This window comes from Anarrhichthys ocellatus, unplaced genomic scaffold (assembly GCF_004355925.1).
Source record: "Anarrhichthys ocellatus isolate YVR2014 unplaced genomic scaffold, GSC_Weel_1.0 scaffold6, whole genome shotgun sequence".
NCBI classification, from domain to species: Eukaryota; Metazoa; Chordata; class Actinopteri; order Perciformes; family Anarhichadidae; genus Anarrhichthys; species Anarrhichthys ocellatus.
This window is the reverse complement of record NW_022280036.1, coordinates 8,508,386-8,526,530: the sequence shown is the minus strand read 5'-3', so window position 1 is coordinate 8,526,530 and position 18,145 is coordinate 8,508,386. Positions and strand designations below refer to the sequence as shown.

At 40.1% G+C, this 18,145-nt stretch overlaps 1 protein-coding gene across 2 annotated transcripts in view; it reads left to right on the top strand.

The window, feature by feature from the left end:
- The window catches only part of adam10a (ADAM metallopeptidase domain 10a), a 24,278-nt gene extending 6,622 nt beyond the window's left edge, over nt 1-17,656 (top strand). For both annotated transcript variants that reach the window (XM_031846248.1, XM_031846249.1), the window contains 14 exons: nt 6,548-6,666; nt 7,685-7,843; nt 9,404-9,504; nt 9,983-10,144; nt 10,379-10,471; nt 10,621-10,804; nt 13,850-14,013; nt 14,140-14,323; nt 14,413-14,563; nt 14,684-14,867; nt 14,985-15,096; nt 15,258-15,478; nt 15,614-15,740; nt 16,017-17,656. In XM_031846248.1, the coding sequence (XP_031702108.1) occupies nt 6,548-6,666; nt 7,685-7,843; nt 9,404-9,504; nt 9,983-10,144; nt 10,379-10,471; nt 10,621-10,804; nt 13,850-14,013; nt 14,140-14,323; nt 14,413-14,563; nt 14,684-14,867; nt 14,985-15,096; nt 15,258-15,478; nt 15,614-15,740; nt 16,017-16,123 (2,068 nt within the window). In that variant the 3' untranslated portion in view covers nt 16,124-17,656. The remainder of the gene's footprint in view (nt 1-6,547; nt 6,667-7,684; nt 7,844-9,403; nt 9,505-9,982; nt 10,145-10,378; nt 10,472-10,620; nt 10,805-13,849; nt 14,014-14,139; nt 14,324-14,412; nt 14,564-14,683; nt 14,868-14,984; nt 15,097-15,257; nt 15,479-15,613; nt 15,741-16,016) is intronic.
- Nucleotides 17,657-18,145: the final 489 nt, after the last annotated feature.

Below are 18,145 nucleotides of genomic sequence, written 5' to 3'. Positions count from 1 at the left end.
GTGTGTGTGTGTGTGTGTGTGTGTGTGTGTGTGTGTGTGTGTGTGTGCGCGTGCGTGCGTGCGTGCGTGCGAAGCATCTGGAAATTAATGGCATCCAGTAGGACAAGAATATGAAGAAGTTATAGTTTAATATGTTCACTGTGATCTAGCAGATGTCTTTGTGAGACTCTTTCCATCTGTCCCTTTCTATCTCACTCTCATCTGTCTGCTTTCCCTTTTTTAAATATTGCAATAATTTACCTCAGCAGCACTGTTTTTTTCAGCAAGCTCCCCCTGTGTTCCTCTTTACCAAGCCAGGTTTGTTGTGGGTTATCAAGGCCCTGTCAAACCGATCCCCTTCCTGTGTTATTGTGCTCTTTCCTGTCTTTGCTGGCCTGGGAGAAACAGCTGGTACTGCCTGTATCAGTGAGGTAACCACAGCGTAATACTGTAGTGTCAAAAGAGGACATTAACACTGTTTTGTAGAGGGAGTTGAATTGGAGATGGTTTCCAGTATGATGCAGTTTCAGAATCTTGGCTGACTGGACCTGCAGTATATTTACATGCTGTGAACAAACTCTCATGGATGCTTTATAATTTCAATATAGTGTACTCCACCCGGGTTTACTGAACAGGAAAAGACTAGATGATGAGAGATTCATGAGCAGGTAATAGTCCCTCTGGCTTGACATTTATGACAAATATTTTGAATATTTATTGATGTCCACAAGGAAGGAAACAAGGTTTAGCTTCACATTACTGGCTCCAGTTATAAATGGTCCAGTTATCTGCAGCACAATAGCGTATACCCTTGCACAAGCTTAAGCAAGCCGACATCAAAGTCTTGAAACAAATATCACCTGTCTGATGCTTACGGTATTACATTTTTATTGTTTTATAATGTCGCAGAGAGATTTTGATTCAACTCTGGTGTTAAGGCTGTCGTTTGTTGGGTTGACTAACATCATACATTGCACATTTGCATTTGTGTTTTCCATGATGGTGATAAAGCAAGTATCTCAATGTATTCGTCACGTTTACCAGTGTGTGTGCAGCATGTGCAAACACAGACACACACCCTCCCCTCAGGGAAAACCCAAGGCAGGACTGTGTGGCACTATAGAGGGTTGCTGTAACAAGAGAAACGCTTTCTTGTGTATGCCCGCTCACATGAGTATTTGTAGCTGGATCAGGTGATGGAACAAGGCAGGGCAGATAGCTGTCTCTTTACCAAGAGAGGTGCCAAAAAAGTAGTATTGGCTATAACACAATGCTGGGGGAAGTGACACGATTCAGTTCAGTTTAGTGTCCAGCTTTCCAAGAATATTTGTGATTTGTGAAATTCATTTTCCCCTTGAAAATACATCAATTCAAGATATTAATGATTTGCAATAAGAGAAGCTCAGTAATGTTTGGAGGCCCATGCTCACGTAGCAGGCTACGCAATACCCTTAATGATTCTGAAGTTAAATTATCACTCGCATAGGGAGTAATCACACATTTAACTTATTATCTGCTCTCTAATTGTAATCATAGTTCATAGCTATTCAGACCGAGCCAATTCAAATCAGGGTAAATTTGTGTGCTTACTTTAGTGGTGAAAGTTCAGTGATTGTGTAGTTAACAGACCAAAAGCACCAACATAGATGTATAGTTATACGTTGTGAGGTGTGGTTGATTGTTAATAGATAAAATACAGTTTTAAATGTATGTATATTGGCCTCTTTGTAGGCACACCATCTCTGTAGACATGGCTTGACGGCACTCCATCTCTTTAGGCCGGCCTGCTCTCTGAGCAAAGTGTATGACTGTCCGATGCTTGAGTCAGTATGTTCAGCATTTGGGATATGTCTGAATAATTTATCAGTCAGCTGCTTCTGTGTGATGAGTAACACTGGCTTCATCCACCACCTTTCCTCTTCCTGTAAAGAGACAGACCTGTTGCAACCATGGTTATTTGTCTGGAACATGATGCCGTGATTTCCTCTTTTATTTTCTTTTTCAGTTTGTAAAACCATTAACCGTTTGGGGTCCTTTTTAACTGTTCAGTGATTTCTTTGTACATCATTGTTTTCCCTGAAATTGTGTCTTATTAATAAATAGGTTTTGGATTCCCTCTGATCCATAGAGAGACCCTGGGCTGCTTTATGATTTAGTATTATGTGTTGTGTATAGCTTGCTGTGTAGCTGTGATTATGACTATAGCCATGGGATGATGTGGCTCTGGCTGATGGTATGCTATTGTGATTGTGGTGTGCTTTGGCTGTTATGATTGTGGCTGTGACACATTGATTTATGAGTGTTGTTACACTAGCTACAATATCCACTGCCACAGCTTCACCCGCCATAGCCAGGCAAAGCTGCTGCAGCTGTTCTCCCAGCCAGAGGCTGTATAGTGTTGGAGCTCAGCCCTTTGAAAGCAGTAATGAGCAATAAATGCATAATGTAAAGTGTCACGTCATCTTTCCTTTCTGTAGTATCTGCAGAGCGTTTCTCTGAACTGGCAGCGTATAACTGGACTGGACCAACACACTTAATGTCCATGTGCATCAGGGCGAATATTGCGAGGGAATGCAAACCTTTTTTACCTTGTATTTTATATCCTTTATAGTTATATTTGTATATGTGTAAAATTAAAGCGAGGCAATGCAAAAGTAGTTCAGACAAAACATCTGTGACCTTCTGGGGGGTTCTGCAAGTTTGTGTTTTTCCTGAGAGAAAACTAATATGAGCATCATGAGATTGTACATTTATTCATTGGTAGTAGACCCCATGAACACAAAATAAAGAAGCTAGTCCATCTTTGTGCTCAAGCCCCTTGTGTGTCAGGGAATATGCGGGGTACTTACTTATTGTGGTTTAGTTCAAAAGGTTGGACATAGACTGGAGGCAATCTGTAACTGAGTCCAGGGGTGTTGGATTTTCGCCCTGGATTTCAGTATTCATACTATAGGTTCATAATGGGCTCTGGGCGATAACTTGCAACTTTGATGTAGCACAGGCTTGGTGTTAAGGTTTGAATCATTGTCTAAATATATGGGGATTCTGTGGTTATGATGTTACTGACTTCCTTTGGTCCTCAGTTATTTGGAGGAGGATCTGTATGATCAAATGTAAAAAAAAGTTGCACAATGTAGTTTTAAATAAACTAGGTTAGTTATATAATTGTATAATATATAGAATGGCTCTTGCTTGGAGATGGTTCTCTCTCAAAAATGTTATGTAAAAATGCTGTAATGGACAACAGTCACTGACGATGAACATTCAGAATGCCTTCGCCGATCCCTGATAATGCAGATTACATTTCTGACTAAATAATCTACTTATGGATTCATCTGGGTCTGTGACCAGCGTGCCATGATGGTATCACGGGATGAGTGAGCTTTTGCTTGGCCAAGAGTGAAGTCATGAGGTCATATTGATTGTTGTAGTGGCCACTGATAAGGTAGAAAGAGGCCAAGAACTGTAACGGGTGTCCCAGGATGACTAACCAGCAGAGGAATTTATACTATAGTCTAAATCTGTTTCCGGGTGATCTCTGTGTCACCATTCTGACTTCAAAGAGTCTTTGTTCCACAATTATCTTGACTTGAAATGATCTTCTGACTTAAGACTTAAGAATTCCAGTTCATAAAACAAGATTTTTAAGGTGGCAAAAGCTTCAATCTAAGGACCTTTTATTTTACTGTTGAATTGCACAGTTGAATTGTCTTAGTGACAGGAAAAGGTGGGAATGAAACCAAGGATCATTTATCATCAATAAATAACAACATAGCCTTTTCAAAATTTAACAGAAGTCCTACATTTATTTATCAGTGCACTCACATAGGAATGCAGCACTATCGGAGCGCTAGATAGATTTAGAATTCATATTTTTTCTAAAATAAAAACTGAATGCTGGGGCAGGTCAGTGAGTCATCCTGTGCTGGGATATCCTGGACTGTGTCTGACCTTTTCACAAATATGTTCTCCCCACATTCTGCTGCCTGTCTCTTGTGCTCAGTTTCTTTTGGTTTTGCTCTTTTAATGTTTTCATGAACTTCTTCCTTCAGTGTAGTAAGTCTGCCTTTATGTCCTCGGCCCTTCTTCTCCTCCTGAACACACGTACCTCTGCAAATATATTAAAATATAAATATTCAATATACTCACGCTAATGCGACCGCGGTGTAGTTACTTTATAGCATACGTAGCGTAACATTAGCTTTTTATTTCTGCTGAGTGCATTCATGCTTCAAAAATCAAAAGTGGTGTTTATTTGTAAAGATTATCTTGTTAAACAAAACATGTAAGTATCCTAAACTTGTGTTTGCCACCGATCTTATTTCTTTCAATAGTCTAAAATCAACTGGAATAATTCCGTTGTTTTTTTTTGTCGAGGGAACCAGTGCGATGCTAACTTCTGAGGTTGGCCTGCAAAAATCATCATCTCTGCAGCTTTCTTAAACCAGACAGGGGGCTTCAAACTAAATGTTTATTTGTTTTGTGCTAATGTAGGATCCAGTGTTATTGGAGATGGACTTATACAATACATAAATGATTCAAAAACAGGCAGTCACGAGGCAGTGACTACACTCGTTTGATTCCTTAAAGATGTAAACCTGTCTGCCAATGCTAATCACTGGTTATATGTGGCTAATTACCTGCCTATGAAAGGACAGGCGGTTTAAAAAAAAAAACAAAAAAAAAAAAAGATTAGACGGTCATTCTATGATTAGACGGTCTAATCTATGTCATTCTATGATTAGACGGTCTAATCTATGACCGTCTATGATTAGACGGTCATTCCCTATAATGTTTTTTTGTCTTTTTGCGAATTGTGCTAATATAAGAAATTAAAAATGGTAGAATCCATAAAGGGCTCAGTATGAGGTAGCCATGTGAACATCATTTGAGTCATTTTTGAGAAGCTCACAGCTTGAGACCAATCCTTGTGATTACTTGTGAGAGTCCTGATGAAGAGGATGCCTCTGAAATGCTCCCTACATTGCCTCAGGGTTCTGCGAGGCTAGTGGCTCATGTGCACCTCATGTGATGCTTTTTGTTCTTTGACATCATGGTTTTATGTTAACGAGAGGATTATTTAAAAAAAAAAAAAAAGTAGTATGGCTGTGCACAAATGTTCATGTGCTTTTCCTCATGACATAATTCTTCTTCTAACTCAGTGAGCAACAACCAGCACAGCAACATTGTGAAGCTCAGCAGAAAATGTGTGAATGATGCTGCCTTTTCTGCTCAATTCTGTGTATTCCATCACATCTTTACAGAGTGTGTCATGCTCTATACCAGGGGTCGCCAATTGGCAGACCGCGGTCCGGATCCAGACACAGACGCCGTTGTATCTGGACCCAGGACCTAAAATTGATTTTATTTTGACAGAGCCCTTCTATTTTAACCGGCGCAGCTTTTTCAGCCTTTACGGCACTTGTTCAGCGGTGCAGGAAACACACCGACCAATGCGTTGTAAGTCACATCACGTGATGCAGCTCATCCAATCAAATATGGGTATTCTGAACTTTTCCTGACTGGAGTGAGATGTACACACCCGGGGGAGAGACGAGGAAAGAGAAGGAAGAGCAGGAGAATAATACGTGAGTCAGAGAAGTTCACATAATGTTCTCCAAAAAGAGAAAAGTGGTCAGAGAGACCAGAGTCTTCAACCAAGAATGAACAGACGCTTATAGGTTAATTCTTCACACGGACAGTTTAAAACCAGTGTGTCTCATATGTTCAGAGACCGTGACGATTATTAAAAGCGGTAAATGAAGTGACACTACGAGACAAAGCACAACTCTTTTGAGCAAACGTACCCACTCGCATCTAAATGAAGACACAGAAAATAAACCTAAGAGTCCAATATGATCAGAATCCTAACACATGAATTCACTGACCAACAATGATGTTAACAGAGAGAATAGAGCTGAAACAAGTTGTTTAATACCCACAGATAAAGTCCATGCTCACTGATTTCTCTTTTTAGAAGATGAGAAAAATATAATATCGTGGCTTTTTTGATTGGCATCACTTCACACCTGAATGAACTGAATTTAAAGCTGCAGGGCAATTCAGTGAAATTAATGTCTCTAAAATGAATTACTTTATTTTAAGATGCACATTTTTGAAAAGCTTTCTGTTATGTCAGTTATTCTTTAATGCAGCTCTTATTTTACTTGAAATTAGAGAACATGTATTTATGTATTTCTATGTATTATTTATAATCCATCCAGTTAGATTTGAAAACTGAGAATAATAATTGTTAAAATATAATTGATGTGTACTTTCTTTATTTGATTTGACAGTTGTTGACTACACAGAGACGGTACTACTACTAGACTTCTTGAATATATATATATATGGCACTAAATAGCACAAGTTAGATATTATTGTAATGTTCCGGACCTTTGCCCGAGGAGATTTTCTCAATCTGGACCTTTTGGAATTTTAATTGAATACCCCTGCTCTATACTTTGGTATAAACAGTACCAGGGTTGAGGGTGTGTATCGTGTGACCCACATGTCAGTGTGTCAAAGTACACACTAGTTACACGTTTTCTCCTGTTCTTCTCCTCAGACATTTTAACTTGCGGATGAAGAGAGATACAACTCTATTCTCCCCAGATCTCATCATTGAGGTATCGGGGGAGGAGACACCCATTGATACATCACATATTTACAGTGGGGAGATCTTTGGTAAGTCCAGCTGTTTTCGCACACCACATCCTGGGCAGAAGCACAGTTTCTTCAATGCAAATGTTTCAAAAGTTGATTTTATTTTCAATTCAATTGAAAGTCTGTACCATCATTTTCATTGTATCATCCCTACATTATCCCTTATATTCCCTTTAGCGACTTGAGTTTGATGTCCAACATTTTACCTGAGCATAATTGAGTAGTGTATGAGAGAAAAGCTGTAAGGTTGTTTTTGTCCAGTTATCACATCACAAATCCACACACACAGGGCGTGCTTTTACCTTTCATCCAGTTCCTCCTTCCGCTCTTAATCCCCTCCCGTCCTGGACGTCTTCCTGCTGCCTGTCTCCAGCCGAGTTCAAATGAACAAGAGAGAAAACAAGTCTGTTCGTCCTGTTGTGATGAGTGTTTGTGAAACAAAGAGAAAGGGTTCCAAGAAACGGAGAGAGTTATACTTCTCTTATTCAGGAAGGCGCCCTCACAATAAGCATCCTTATCAGCTAAGAAATAGCTTGAGTTCGAAAATATAGCTGTGGGAATCTACACAACATTTAGTTTTTGACCACACATTGAAATTTCATGTGAGACGTTTCACGAATGCTGGCAATCACAATGTGGCAGCTTGAGCGGCATCATCCTGCTTTGTATAGTTTGAATTGTTCCAACATTTGGGAATGCTACAGATTCTAATTAACCACACAAATAGCCGATACACTTTCTGCACCATTCCCTTTATTTATCACAAAAGTTGTGCCAGTTCAATCATTAAAGGTCACTGTAACCATAGCCATTCTTTAATGCAAACAATGCAAGAGTTGTCATACTCCATGCAAATACCTCTTGTCTTTTTTGTGAAATTGATATACAGATATCTTTTCTTAAACTGCTTGAATATTTAGATCAGTTTCTTTGTGTATTGTATATATAGACGTATATTACATAGATCTTCAAGTTTCTTTACAGACAAAGACTATGTGTTGTCTGCCTCTGCTCATCCTCATCCTCTTTTGTGCTTCAGGTGAAAAGGGAACACTGACCCATGGCTCTGTGGTCGACGGGCGCTTTGAGGGCTTCATTAAAACTCACCAAGGAACATACTACGTGGAACCCTCCGAGAGGTACCTAAAGAACCAGAACGTGCCATTCCACTCCGTCATCTATCACGAGGACGACATCAGTAAGTATTTGACATTGCACTCGCATTACTGAAAGACACGGTGTGGTCTAGAGGTACTTCATGTCCAGATAATATTGTGACTTCCTTGCCTTTAGATATGTTACAGCACAAGTTTATCAGGAGTATTTTTGAAGTGCCTCTGTGTAGGAATGTGTTGGCAGAAGATTTTTACTTGACTTCTTCTACATTGTTTAAAAAAAAAAAAGAGAGTAATTTTAAAAGCTACAAAGGAAGATATTAAGTATTTTGGGAATGATAATATTGAGCAAAACATTTATTTTGTACAGTGAGGAATGAAAGGGTGAATAAGTTGCTGTAGCAAGAGTTTTGAAGAAAGGGGATGATGGTTAAGCAGTTCATAGACTAGCTCACAAGCTGAAGGAGAAGGTTGTGTTTGACAGACTGGTAGCAGTAGGATTTGGGTCTGGGTTCTGGACAAGGTGGTCAGTTTCTGTACTAAATGCAGTATTGGAGCATGGCACTGCAAAAATACATCCATTGCTGTTGTCAGACTACAACCAACTGATAACTGCTCAGGAGACTGCAGCTGATAGGAAACTGCCAGTCAACTTTAAAAATGTCTAGAAGTAATAAGTAGATTTCTTTCAGACAGACAAGGTGTGGTTGGAGAACAAAATGCACTTATCGTGCTCTTTTTTACTTTCAGTATGTCATGTTTTCACATTCGATAAGCCCAAAATAAACATGATCTATTCCCCTTCATCAGTCTCCGTTTTCATATCTTCTTTCTCTGAAATAGCTTTTTCAGAGAGGATGGGAAACTTTGAATCATACATTATTTGATGCTGGATTGCCATATGAGTGTGGCCAGTGGTGAGCGGTGTTGTGACTATCAGCAGAGGTGGTGACTATGTATCGTAAGACTGATCCCATCTTGTTTTTGTGATCCAGTAAAGACAGCTGCTGAAGCCAGATGGCCATGCTGTAGTGGGGCACAGACTCGTATGTTGTAGAAGTGTGTCTTGTTTCTATGAAAACAGAAAAATGCATTAATTTAGTACACGGTGTGCAGTCTAGATAGAAACACATCGGCGATTGTGATTGTGAAAATATTGTGAGGATTCCCTAAGCAGTCTATTAGTGTTATATAATAGCGTTGTTTGGCATCAGAACTGCTTCAACCTAAAAACTGGAAATTCTATTCACTGTACACAGACGTTGTTTGAAGCCCCGTCTCATTTGCCCTTTACGATTCACTGCAGTATGCGTACTAGCTTGGAGAGAACTCTGTTACACAGCAGTTAGAAAAAGGCTGGTTCGAACAGAGAAGCAATGTTTTCAATCAGTAGAGGCAGATCAGCTGGTAATACCTTTTACTGCTCAGTGAGGAAGATGACGCTGACTTGTCAGTTAGGATTTGTAGAGAGTAAAGCCATAGCTGCTCCAGCTTTTAATTTTATTTTTTTAAATGCAGCTATTCTTAACACCCAACTCAACTTGATTCACCTTCTCCAGCCCACCACACGTGGTTCGAAAGAGATCCGTGATGGCAGTGTAAGCCCTTCACAACCATCCTCTTATATCCTCCCTATCTGCCAGATTATCCTCATAAGTATGGCTCAGAGGGCGGCTGCGCTGACCACTCGGTGTTGGAGAGGATGAGGAACTACCAGGCAACTGCAGTAGAAGACCCAGTGAAAGTAAGTGCCAGCATCACAACAAAGCCCCTCCCCCTCCTTCCGGCTCATAATTAATCACACATGAACAAGGCTCGTGAGATTAAAAATATCTTATCTCATATCCAAACTACCTTACACCCACAGTATGGACATGTGTGTATGTTTTAGCACAGGTGTACACACTTTCAATCCTAACAGCAGATTTTTTTGAAATGTTAAAGCCTTGCAAACATATTTAAATACTTTTTATTGCTGTGTAATGTTTTGAGCAGGCTTCCTCGGCCTGGTGCTCAAAACGTTACACATCACTCCAACAGGAGCTACTTGGTGTGCAAATCTACCTCTTCTAATTCTGCTAGATATTTCTTTGATCCAGCACTCTTCCTATCAGACACTGGATATGCGTGTCTTTCTTATTCTTTCTTTTTAAACTTTTTAAATATGTGTCCCTGCTACATCTTCCTTCCGTTTTGATCCTGGTGTTTTTTTTTTGGGACAGGATGTGAACAGTGTGTCGAGGGAGGAGGAGAGCACCCATGGTCCTGTTATTCTGAGGATAAAGAGGGCAGCGGCGAAAGAGAAAAACACTTGCCAGCTCTTCATCCAAACTGACCACCTCTTCTTCAAATACTATGGCACAAGAGAGGCTGTCATTGCCCAGGTATGCACACAGTGTGTACCCATGACTTAAGTCTGGAGGCTCTTTGGCTGGCACCTGTAAACTCAATCACACATCTGTGAAATCAAATAATCACTTGAAAGACATTTTTAAGAAATGGCAGCCCCTGGGAATGTGACAAAGCGTAGTGTCTTCAGTGCAGTAAACATAACAGACTAGCTATCATATGTTGCTTTTTTGGCTTCCTACAAATCTAATTGATCACTTTCTCCACAGATATCCAGCCACGTAAAGGCTATTGACTCCATTTACCAAGCCACTGACTTCCTGGGCATTCGAAACATCAGCTTCATGGTTAAAAGGATCAGGGTGAGTTGAATCTCCGTACCGCTGCAGATTCAGTTTATATAACAACTGACCTGAAGGGAATCAAGCTGCTAATATGAGTGGCTCTGCAGTTTCTGTAAGTTTTGGGGTCTCGCTCCTCTTGTGTAATTGTTCAACTCTCCTATTTTCAGATAAACACCACCAGTTCTGTAACAGACACAACCAATCCTTTTCGCTTTTCCAACATCGGAGTGGAGAAGTTTTTGGAGCTTAACTCTGAGCAGAACCACGATGACTACTGCCTCGCCTATGTCTTCTCAGACAGGGACTTTGATGATGGGGTGCTTGGCTTGGCTTGGGTTGGGGCTCCTTCAGGTTGGTACACAACACAACCACGCACACACACACACACACACACAATCCTGGTAATCACTTCCTGTGTTGCTGAGAGACATTTAAGATGGGTAGATGCTTTCTAACACAGCGACTTACTCCAGGTCATCCAGTTGAACAGCATTCTTCCAATTTGCTACTTTGATCTTTTGCTGGATACATTTTCATCTATTATTTTGTTAAATTGAGATGAGTTTGGATGTGGATTTTACCCCCAAAATCAAGGCAAGTCCCCACAATGTGACTCATGTGATTCATAATTTGTTTTTCCCACTGGGTTTGTGCAATGTGTTAAAGAATTTAAAAACTCACCAAAGTTGTCTTTGTTAGTCTTTCTACTTTTCTCGAGGTATGAAGGATAGTTATGGCCATCTTAGTTGGTTATCAGTCGGACGACAACTTAGCCTCTGAGGGTAGTTGGCCATAATTCTGTGGCCAGCAGATAATACAAATAACAGATATCTGGGCCAAGACTTCCTCTACCATGCTCTGGTCATTGTTTATGGTCCGATTAGCAACTCGAGACGCAAGAATGGAGTTTGAGTTGAGAGACGACGTCTACAACCTGGTTGTTTCACAAGTTGCTAGTTTACACTACATGTTAATGCAGATGAATAACACGAGTTCATTCAAAGCTAAATCGTTGTCAGACGATAGCCGGTGGGTTACAGAATTGCTTTTCGGATGAGTTTTGCCTATTTTGCTGTCCACACCGACTGTTAACCTGGCAGTCAACCGAAGCCAAACGTGATTGGTCAATACTACTCAATCTACAAATGGAAAAGCAGAAAGCATCTGATGCCAAAATCCTGTCCTGTTGCCTCCAGGTTCTGCTTTCATATGCATATATCTGTTCATAAAGATTACACTCCTGGTGGCTTCTCCTTCCTATTTCTTTGAATAAGTTTAGATACCACCATCTCAACTTGAAGAATACAGCAACAACCACAGACAATCAATACGGGGCAAATTGGCACTGCTGTACGCTGAAAGAATCGATTGAGGATCAGAGATGAGAGTAAAATGGGCTGCAGTGAGCTGTGGGGTGATAATTTGAACAAAGGGAGGCTAGAATGAACGGCCATCAGGGATGCTGGACGAGCACAACTAAAGTGTGTCTTATTTAGTGTGAGCAGCTGTTTTGTTGCTTCAGTGGAGGAGCTGCGCACACACACGCGCACACACACATGTGCGGTAAACATATAATGTGCAGCCCTACTTGTGTACACTTACACATAATGGACACATTGTGTTTATTGCTTTAAGTGCTTTGGTCTCTTGTCTTTGTTTCTGTGCGGTTAGGAGCTGAAGTTGCCTCTTTATGTCTGGGTTTATGGATTATGGGAAGAACGACTGCAATGCCGACATGCTTACTGTTAACTGTGACTGCAAGTGATTTTCATTGTTTTTTTCTAGATGGTCTTTTTTTTGGCTATTTTTGATAATTAGTAAAAAGTACAGAAATAGCATCAGATTCATCACATATCCGATTAGTTTTGTGACAAATATGTATATATATACTGTATATATTCTAAATAAATGACTCAAAAAATAGAAACATAAAAAAAAGATTATTCAAACAATTATTCAACGTAGAGATGCATGCAGCCATTTTTAAACCCCCTCCTGACAAAACTAAACCAACCCTTTACCGAAGCCCCCCTCAAACAATATCCATCGTAAATATTAGAACTGTGATAATTAAGGAAATTAATATCATCTACAGCACTGACAAAAACAAAGACACCAAGTCTTAGTATTAGTTCTTTTTTATTCTCCCTTCCTTGTATTTTATCTTATTTTTATAGTGACATTAAGAACTCTTCCACTACCACCCGTCTGTCAGCGTATTCTGTCTCATATATTTTGTATGAAAGCTACATTTTCCAATTGTATCATTTATTTTGCTTCATTGATTAATTATTTCTCCGTTGGTGTGTTTAGATACAATATATATATATATATATATATATATTTTTCATATGTAATATGTAATTTCATATGTATAATATGTATCTTAATTCTCTTCATTACATATCTTTTTATGTCCATTTATACATGTGCATGCTCAGTTATGTTTATAGTAGTACTTTTGTAACTGTGTGTATAGTACAGTAGATCATTCGTACATGTTGAATCAAGGTGCCTTGAGGCAATGCATTGGGCAGTTATAAACAGGCATAGCAGGTTATAACGTTTACTTTCTAAGTCATTGGTCTAGTTACTTGAGTTACTTTTCACTTCTTTGGATTATATTTTGGTCGTTTATGTATGTGGCTATACAGCGTTGTAGGTGTACAACCTGTACATCAATAGTTATGTTTCACTTGATCAAGTTGTGTCTAGTTATTTCAGAATGTCTACATGAAATATGTTAATATGACTAACGCAAATGATGGCCAAAACAAGGAAATGAATACCTCATGAGTAAAAAATATAATGCTAATAATGCCATAAGAGTGCCTATTTAAAATCTATATTCTCTGTTGATCTGTGGCATATGCCTTGATCTTCTAGTGGTTCCTCTTCCTCATTGTGTGTGTGTGTGTGTGTGTGCGCGCGTGTGCATACTTGTGTTGGTGTTAAATGTGCTATTGTACCTGGCTGCAGGATTCAAATGATCACCTAACTCTTACCTAGCTCACAGCAACAGCCATGCTGTTAATGGAGGCCGATTGAGCCCATTTGATGATTGTTTAACTTTATTCTGCAACAGTGAATTTACCCAATTTCTATGTTAAAATACAACATTCTCCATGAAATCTTGTCTAATATTTAAATAGTATCATAATTCATTCTGCTCTCGTATGTTTTTATGACAGCCTCGCTGGAGGCATAATGTTGTCAGGTTGTCTGTCCGTTCTTCTGTTTGTACGTGCCAATTTCTTCAAATTTGGTGGTCAAAAAAATTCATATGCTAATTATGAAAATCTTACACAAATGTCATACGGATGTAAACTTCAACTTGACCGGTTGGTGGAGGCATGCAACCACGAGGCGGTAATTCTAGTTCTTCTCTTTCCACAGGAAGCTCTGGGGGCATCTGTGAGAAGAGCAAACTGTACTCTGATGGGAAGAGAAAGTCTCTGAACACTGGTATCATCACTGTGCAGAACTACGCCTCCCATGTCCCTCCCAAGGTGTCCCACATTACTTTTGCTCATGAGGTTGGGCACAACTTTGGCTCTCCTGTAAGTACTATGATTTAAAACACTGGACTTTACTAGTACACTTCTTTCTTTTTTCAAGATGTGCAATATATTATATGCATCTCTCTCTTAAGTCTCTCTGTCCTTTACTTGCCTACTGTTTTACAGCATGACTCTGGGATCGAATGCACCCCCGGAGAGTCTAAGTTGCAGGACAAAAAGGAGCGGGGCAACTACATCATGTACGCAAGAGCCACATCAGGGGACAAGCTCAACAATAACAAGTTCTCCACCTGCAGCATCCGCAATATTAGCGCCGTTCTGACGAAGAAGAGAAATGACTGTTTCGTTGGTAAATTCTCTCTTACAAACATAACCGTTTCTTTGCTGAGTGTGTGTGAGAGAGATTCTGTCTTCATGCTGTTGTGTCTGTGTGTACAGAGTCTGGCCAGCCTATCTGTGGTAATGGACTAGTGGAAGATGGAGAAGAGTGCGACTGCGGCTACAGTGATCAGTGTAAAGACCCTTGCTGCTATAACGCCAATGAAGGAGAGGGCAAAAAGTGCAAGCTCCAACCTAACAAAATCTGCAGGTCAGATGTGATCAGCATGCTTTCGTTCAGTCCTGTAATTTGGGAAAGAATTATTGAGCACAAATATCGCTGTTAATAGCATTTGTTTGACTGCATATATTCGTAACTCTTGTTCTGCAGTCCCAGCCAAGGCCCATGTTGCACACCGGAGTGTACTTACAAGAGCACAAATGACGAATGCAGACTGGAGTCGGAGTGCGCCCAAGAGGGCACGTGTAATGGAGCTACTGCTCAATGTCCTACCTCAGAACCAAAGGCAAACTTCACCTCTTGCCATACCGAAACACAAGTCTGCCTCAATGGGGTATGTTAGTATTAATTAACCTTCTTTTTGTGTCTGGAATGAGCAGTTTGTAAGCTTGTATTTAAAGTAAACGTTTTGAAAGCTTTTTTTTTTTTTCTGCATACTTGTTTGGAACAGGTATGCTCTGGATCCATTTGTGAAAAGTATGGTCTGGAGGTATGCACCTGTGCCAGCGAAGAGGGAAAGGATGAGGCAGCCGAGCTGTGCCACGTGTGCTGCATGGAGAAAAGTGAGTGACGGGCTGCAAAACCGTTCATGGATCAAAAATACTCAATCAAGCTCGAATGATGTGATGACATCAATGACAATAGTTGTGTCATCTTCAGGCTAAAGAACCGAGTTATTGTCGGTATCCAAAACGTCACTCCCTCCCTCTCTCTCTGCCCTCAGTGAATCCCACCACCTGCAGCAGTACAGGCTCAGAGAAATTGGCCCAATTCTTCAACATGAAGACCACAACGCTGCAGCCCGGCTCCCCCTGCAATGACTTTAAGGGCTACTGTGACGTGTTCATGAGGTGTCGTCTGGTGGACGCCGACGGGCCTCTGGCAAGGCTGAAGAAAGCCATCTTCAATGCAGAGCTCTATGAAAATATTGCAGAGTGGATAGTGGTGAGTGTGCCCCACGACACAGCAAATGCAACAAAGACCCGTCAACACAATGACACAAATGCATATAGACACTATTTCTATGATGTTTCCCGCCTGCATTTAGATATCCTTTAATACATATTATCTGTTATCCAGGCTCACTGGTGGGCAGTGCTGTTGATGGGCATTGCTCTCATTATGCTAATGGCTGGCTTCATCAAAATCTGCAGTGTCCACACCCCCAGCAGCAACCCCAAACTGCCCCCGCCAAAGCCACTGCCAGGTACAGTACATCATATGTGTTTATATTTACATGTATGTTCACATGCACCCACTTTAGATACATGGATGAGTGCAGCTTAAGGAGACAGATGTTACATGTTGATATACTTTTGTGTTGTTTATTTGCTATTCAGTTTTAAGATGTTACATGTTATTGCTATGTTTACCTCGTCTTCTGCTGTGGGAACCTGTCTGATGGTGTAAAAAAGGAGCAGCAATAATTTCCAGTTTTCATTGTCCTCTTTCTGACCCTCACCGAGATGTTTATGTCCTGTAGGTACACTGAAAAGGAAAAGGCAGCAACAGGCAAACCAAGCGGCACAGGGCCAGCGCCACCAACGTCAGCACAGAGAGAACTATCAAATGGGACAGATGAGACGCTGAGGCTCCGGTCTGCTCTTTGCCTTGTTTCTTCCTTGTGCCTATAATATGAGCACTTCAGTCCAAAGAGTTACCACCTATTGCAAAATTCAAAGAATTTGCAACTGGATCGATTTCACTGGACAAAGCCCAAAATGTTTTGTTGGGCCTAGCAAACTCACTCAGCTTTTATAGGAAATAAATAATACCTTTTTCCAAGGAAAGACAGGAGGAGAAATTCACTGATCTCTGTTATGTGGTCTTAATCTTTGAAAGCTTTTTTTTTTTTTTTTTTTTTTTTAAACCAGAATGGAGGAAAGAGAGGCAGCTTTGTACTAGAGTCGCCCTCCACTGTCCTTCCTCTGTGTCACCTTTTCCTTTCCCTGTTCTTCCTCTCTGCCAAGTGCTGCCACCATCAGCACGATGGCAGGACTGCAAGTCACATCGGTATTTACTTCCACCGAAAAGAGCATTGAGATATTAGTTGGAAGAAAACTCTTCTTTTTTTGTTTGCCAATGTAATTAGATTATTAATCAAAGCTTTTTATTTCTAAAGCATATATATATATATTCCTTCAGTGTGCAATTGTACAGGTGTTTCAGTAGTTTTCTTTTTCTGTGTTTCAAATGAAATAGATTTTCTTAAAGTTATTATTTACTGTTTTAATTCACTTTCTCAGGATTAATACAACAACAGCAAACAAGTGTGTTGAGTGGAAAAGATGACTGCATGCGTATTTCAGGGTAGAGTCCCTCCTGGCTGAAGCCTGCACAGAAGGGGTCACGCTGTGGGATGTAGAGGACAGCTTCTATGAAAATAATTTAGATAAATACGTTTATTAAAAATGATCGTGTCTTCTAATATCAGATGAAGGGGAGATGGATTATCTGGATGTGTATATGTATTAAATGGTTTCGCAGCTGCGTTTACATAAAGACGTAGTCTTTCTACTACTGAGTATGTCTTTACTGCAACCAAAACAGAGAATGTGTTCAAACTTAACTCTGAGGACAACAAAGCCTGCGTATGTGAGAAGTTATTACAGAAAAGAAGTGTCCCATTGTCCTGCTCGTTGTGTTCTGTCCACTTTTTGAATTTCAGACACTGGCAGTTGTGTAAGAAATGACAAATTCTGTTAAAACCACTCAAGAGCAGTTGGATCCTCTCAGCCTCTGTATCCAGATGAGGAACCGTTCTGGTTTAAATGTGATTTAGCGTTTATTGATTCCACTTGCAGTTCAGATTACTTGTATATGTGGAGGAATTGAATCAATTGAGGAAAACTAGAGCTTCTAATTTTATTGTTGCTTTGTTGCTGCTGTTGGCGAACAATCACTATTTGTCAGCTATCCACCGCTGTTCTGTCCTTTCTTTTCCTAGTGATCGGGATTTTCTCAAAGAACTTTGTTTCCCTTGTTACACCCTCTTGGTTTGTGTTATTGCGTTTAAATGTGCCTACTCCAAGAAGTTTGACTGAAATTGGTGTACTAGTGTCAGTGCTCTTTACCAAGGCTGAAACCAAGCAGGAGCTGCTTGACAGTGTATGATGATCATCAGAAATGTAAGTGACGATTGATATATATAAAACCAAATTTTCATATTATACTCCATTTGTTTCCGATTTTTTGAGATAATTATTATTTACTTTGTATAATATTTTAATATTCCCCAGCTCTAATTTGGCTTAACTTGAGTTTTCAGTCGTCTCCTACTTGGGTTAACGTCACTGACAGATGGATGAGAGGGCCGAATACTACCAGTTACCAACAACAATATGTATATCTATAGTTTCTTAAAATTATTTTAGGAGGGAACAACTTGGTGGAGCAAAGACGAACTTATTTTTTTTGTTTACCTTTGCAAATATGTTGTATGGAGCACAGCTGCCGCTCAGCATTGTGTTCTTTGCATGATGTAAGGATGTTGCTTTCTTGATCAGATAGATTCTATGCAGAGTATCACAGAGCTCAACAGCAAACAAGTTAGCCTCTTCACAGAGAAATGCCTTCAATGTTTTCTCCTAAATGGGCACATGGAATATTCAA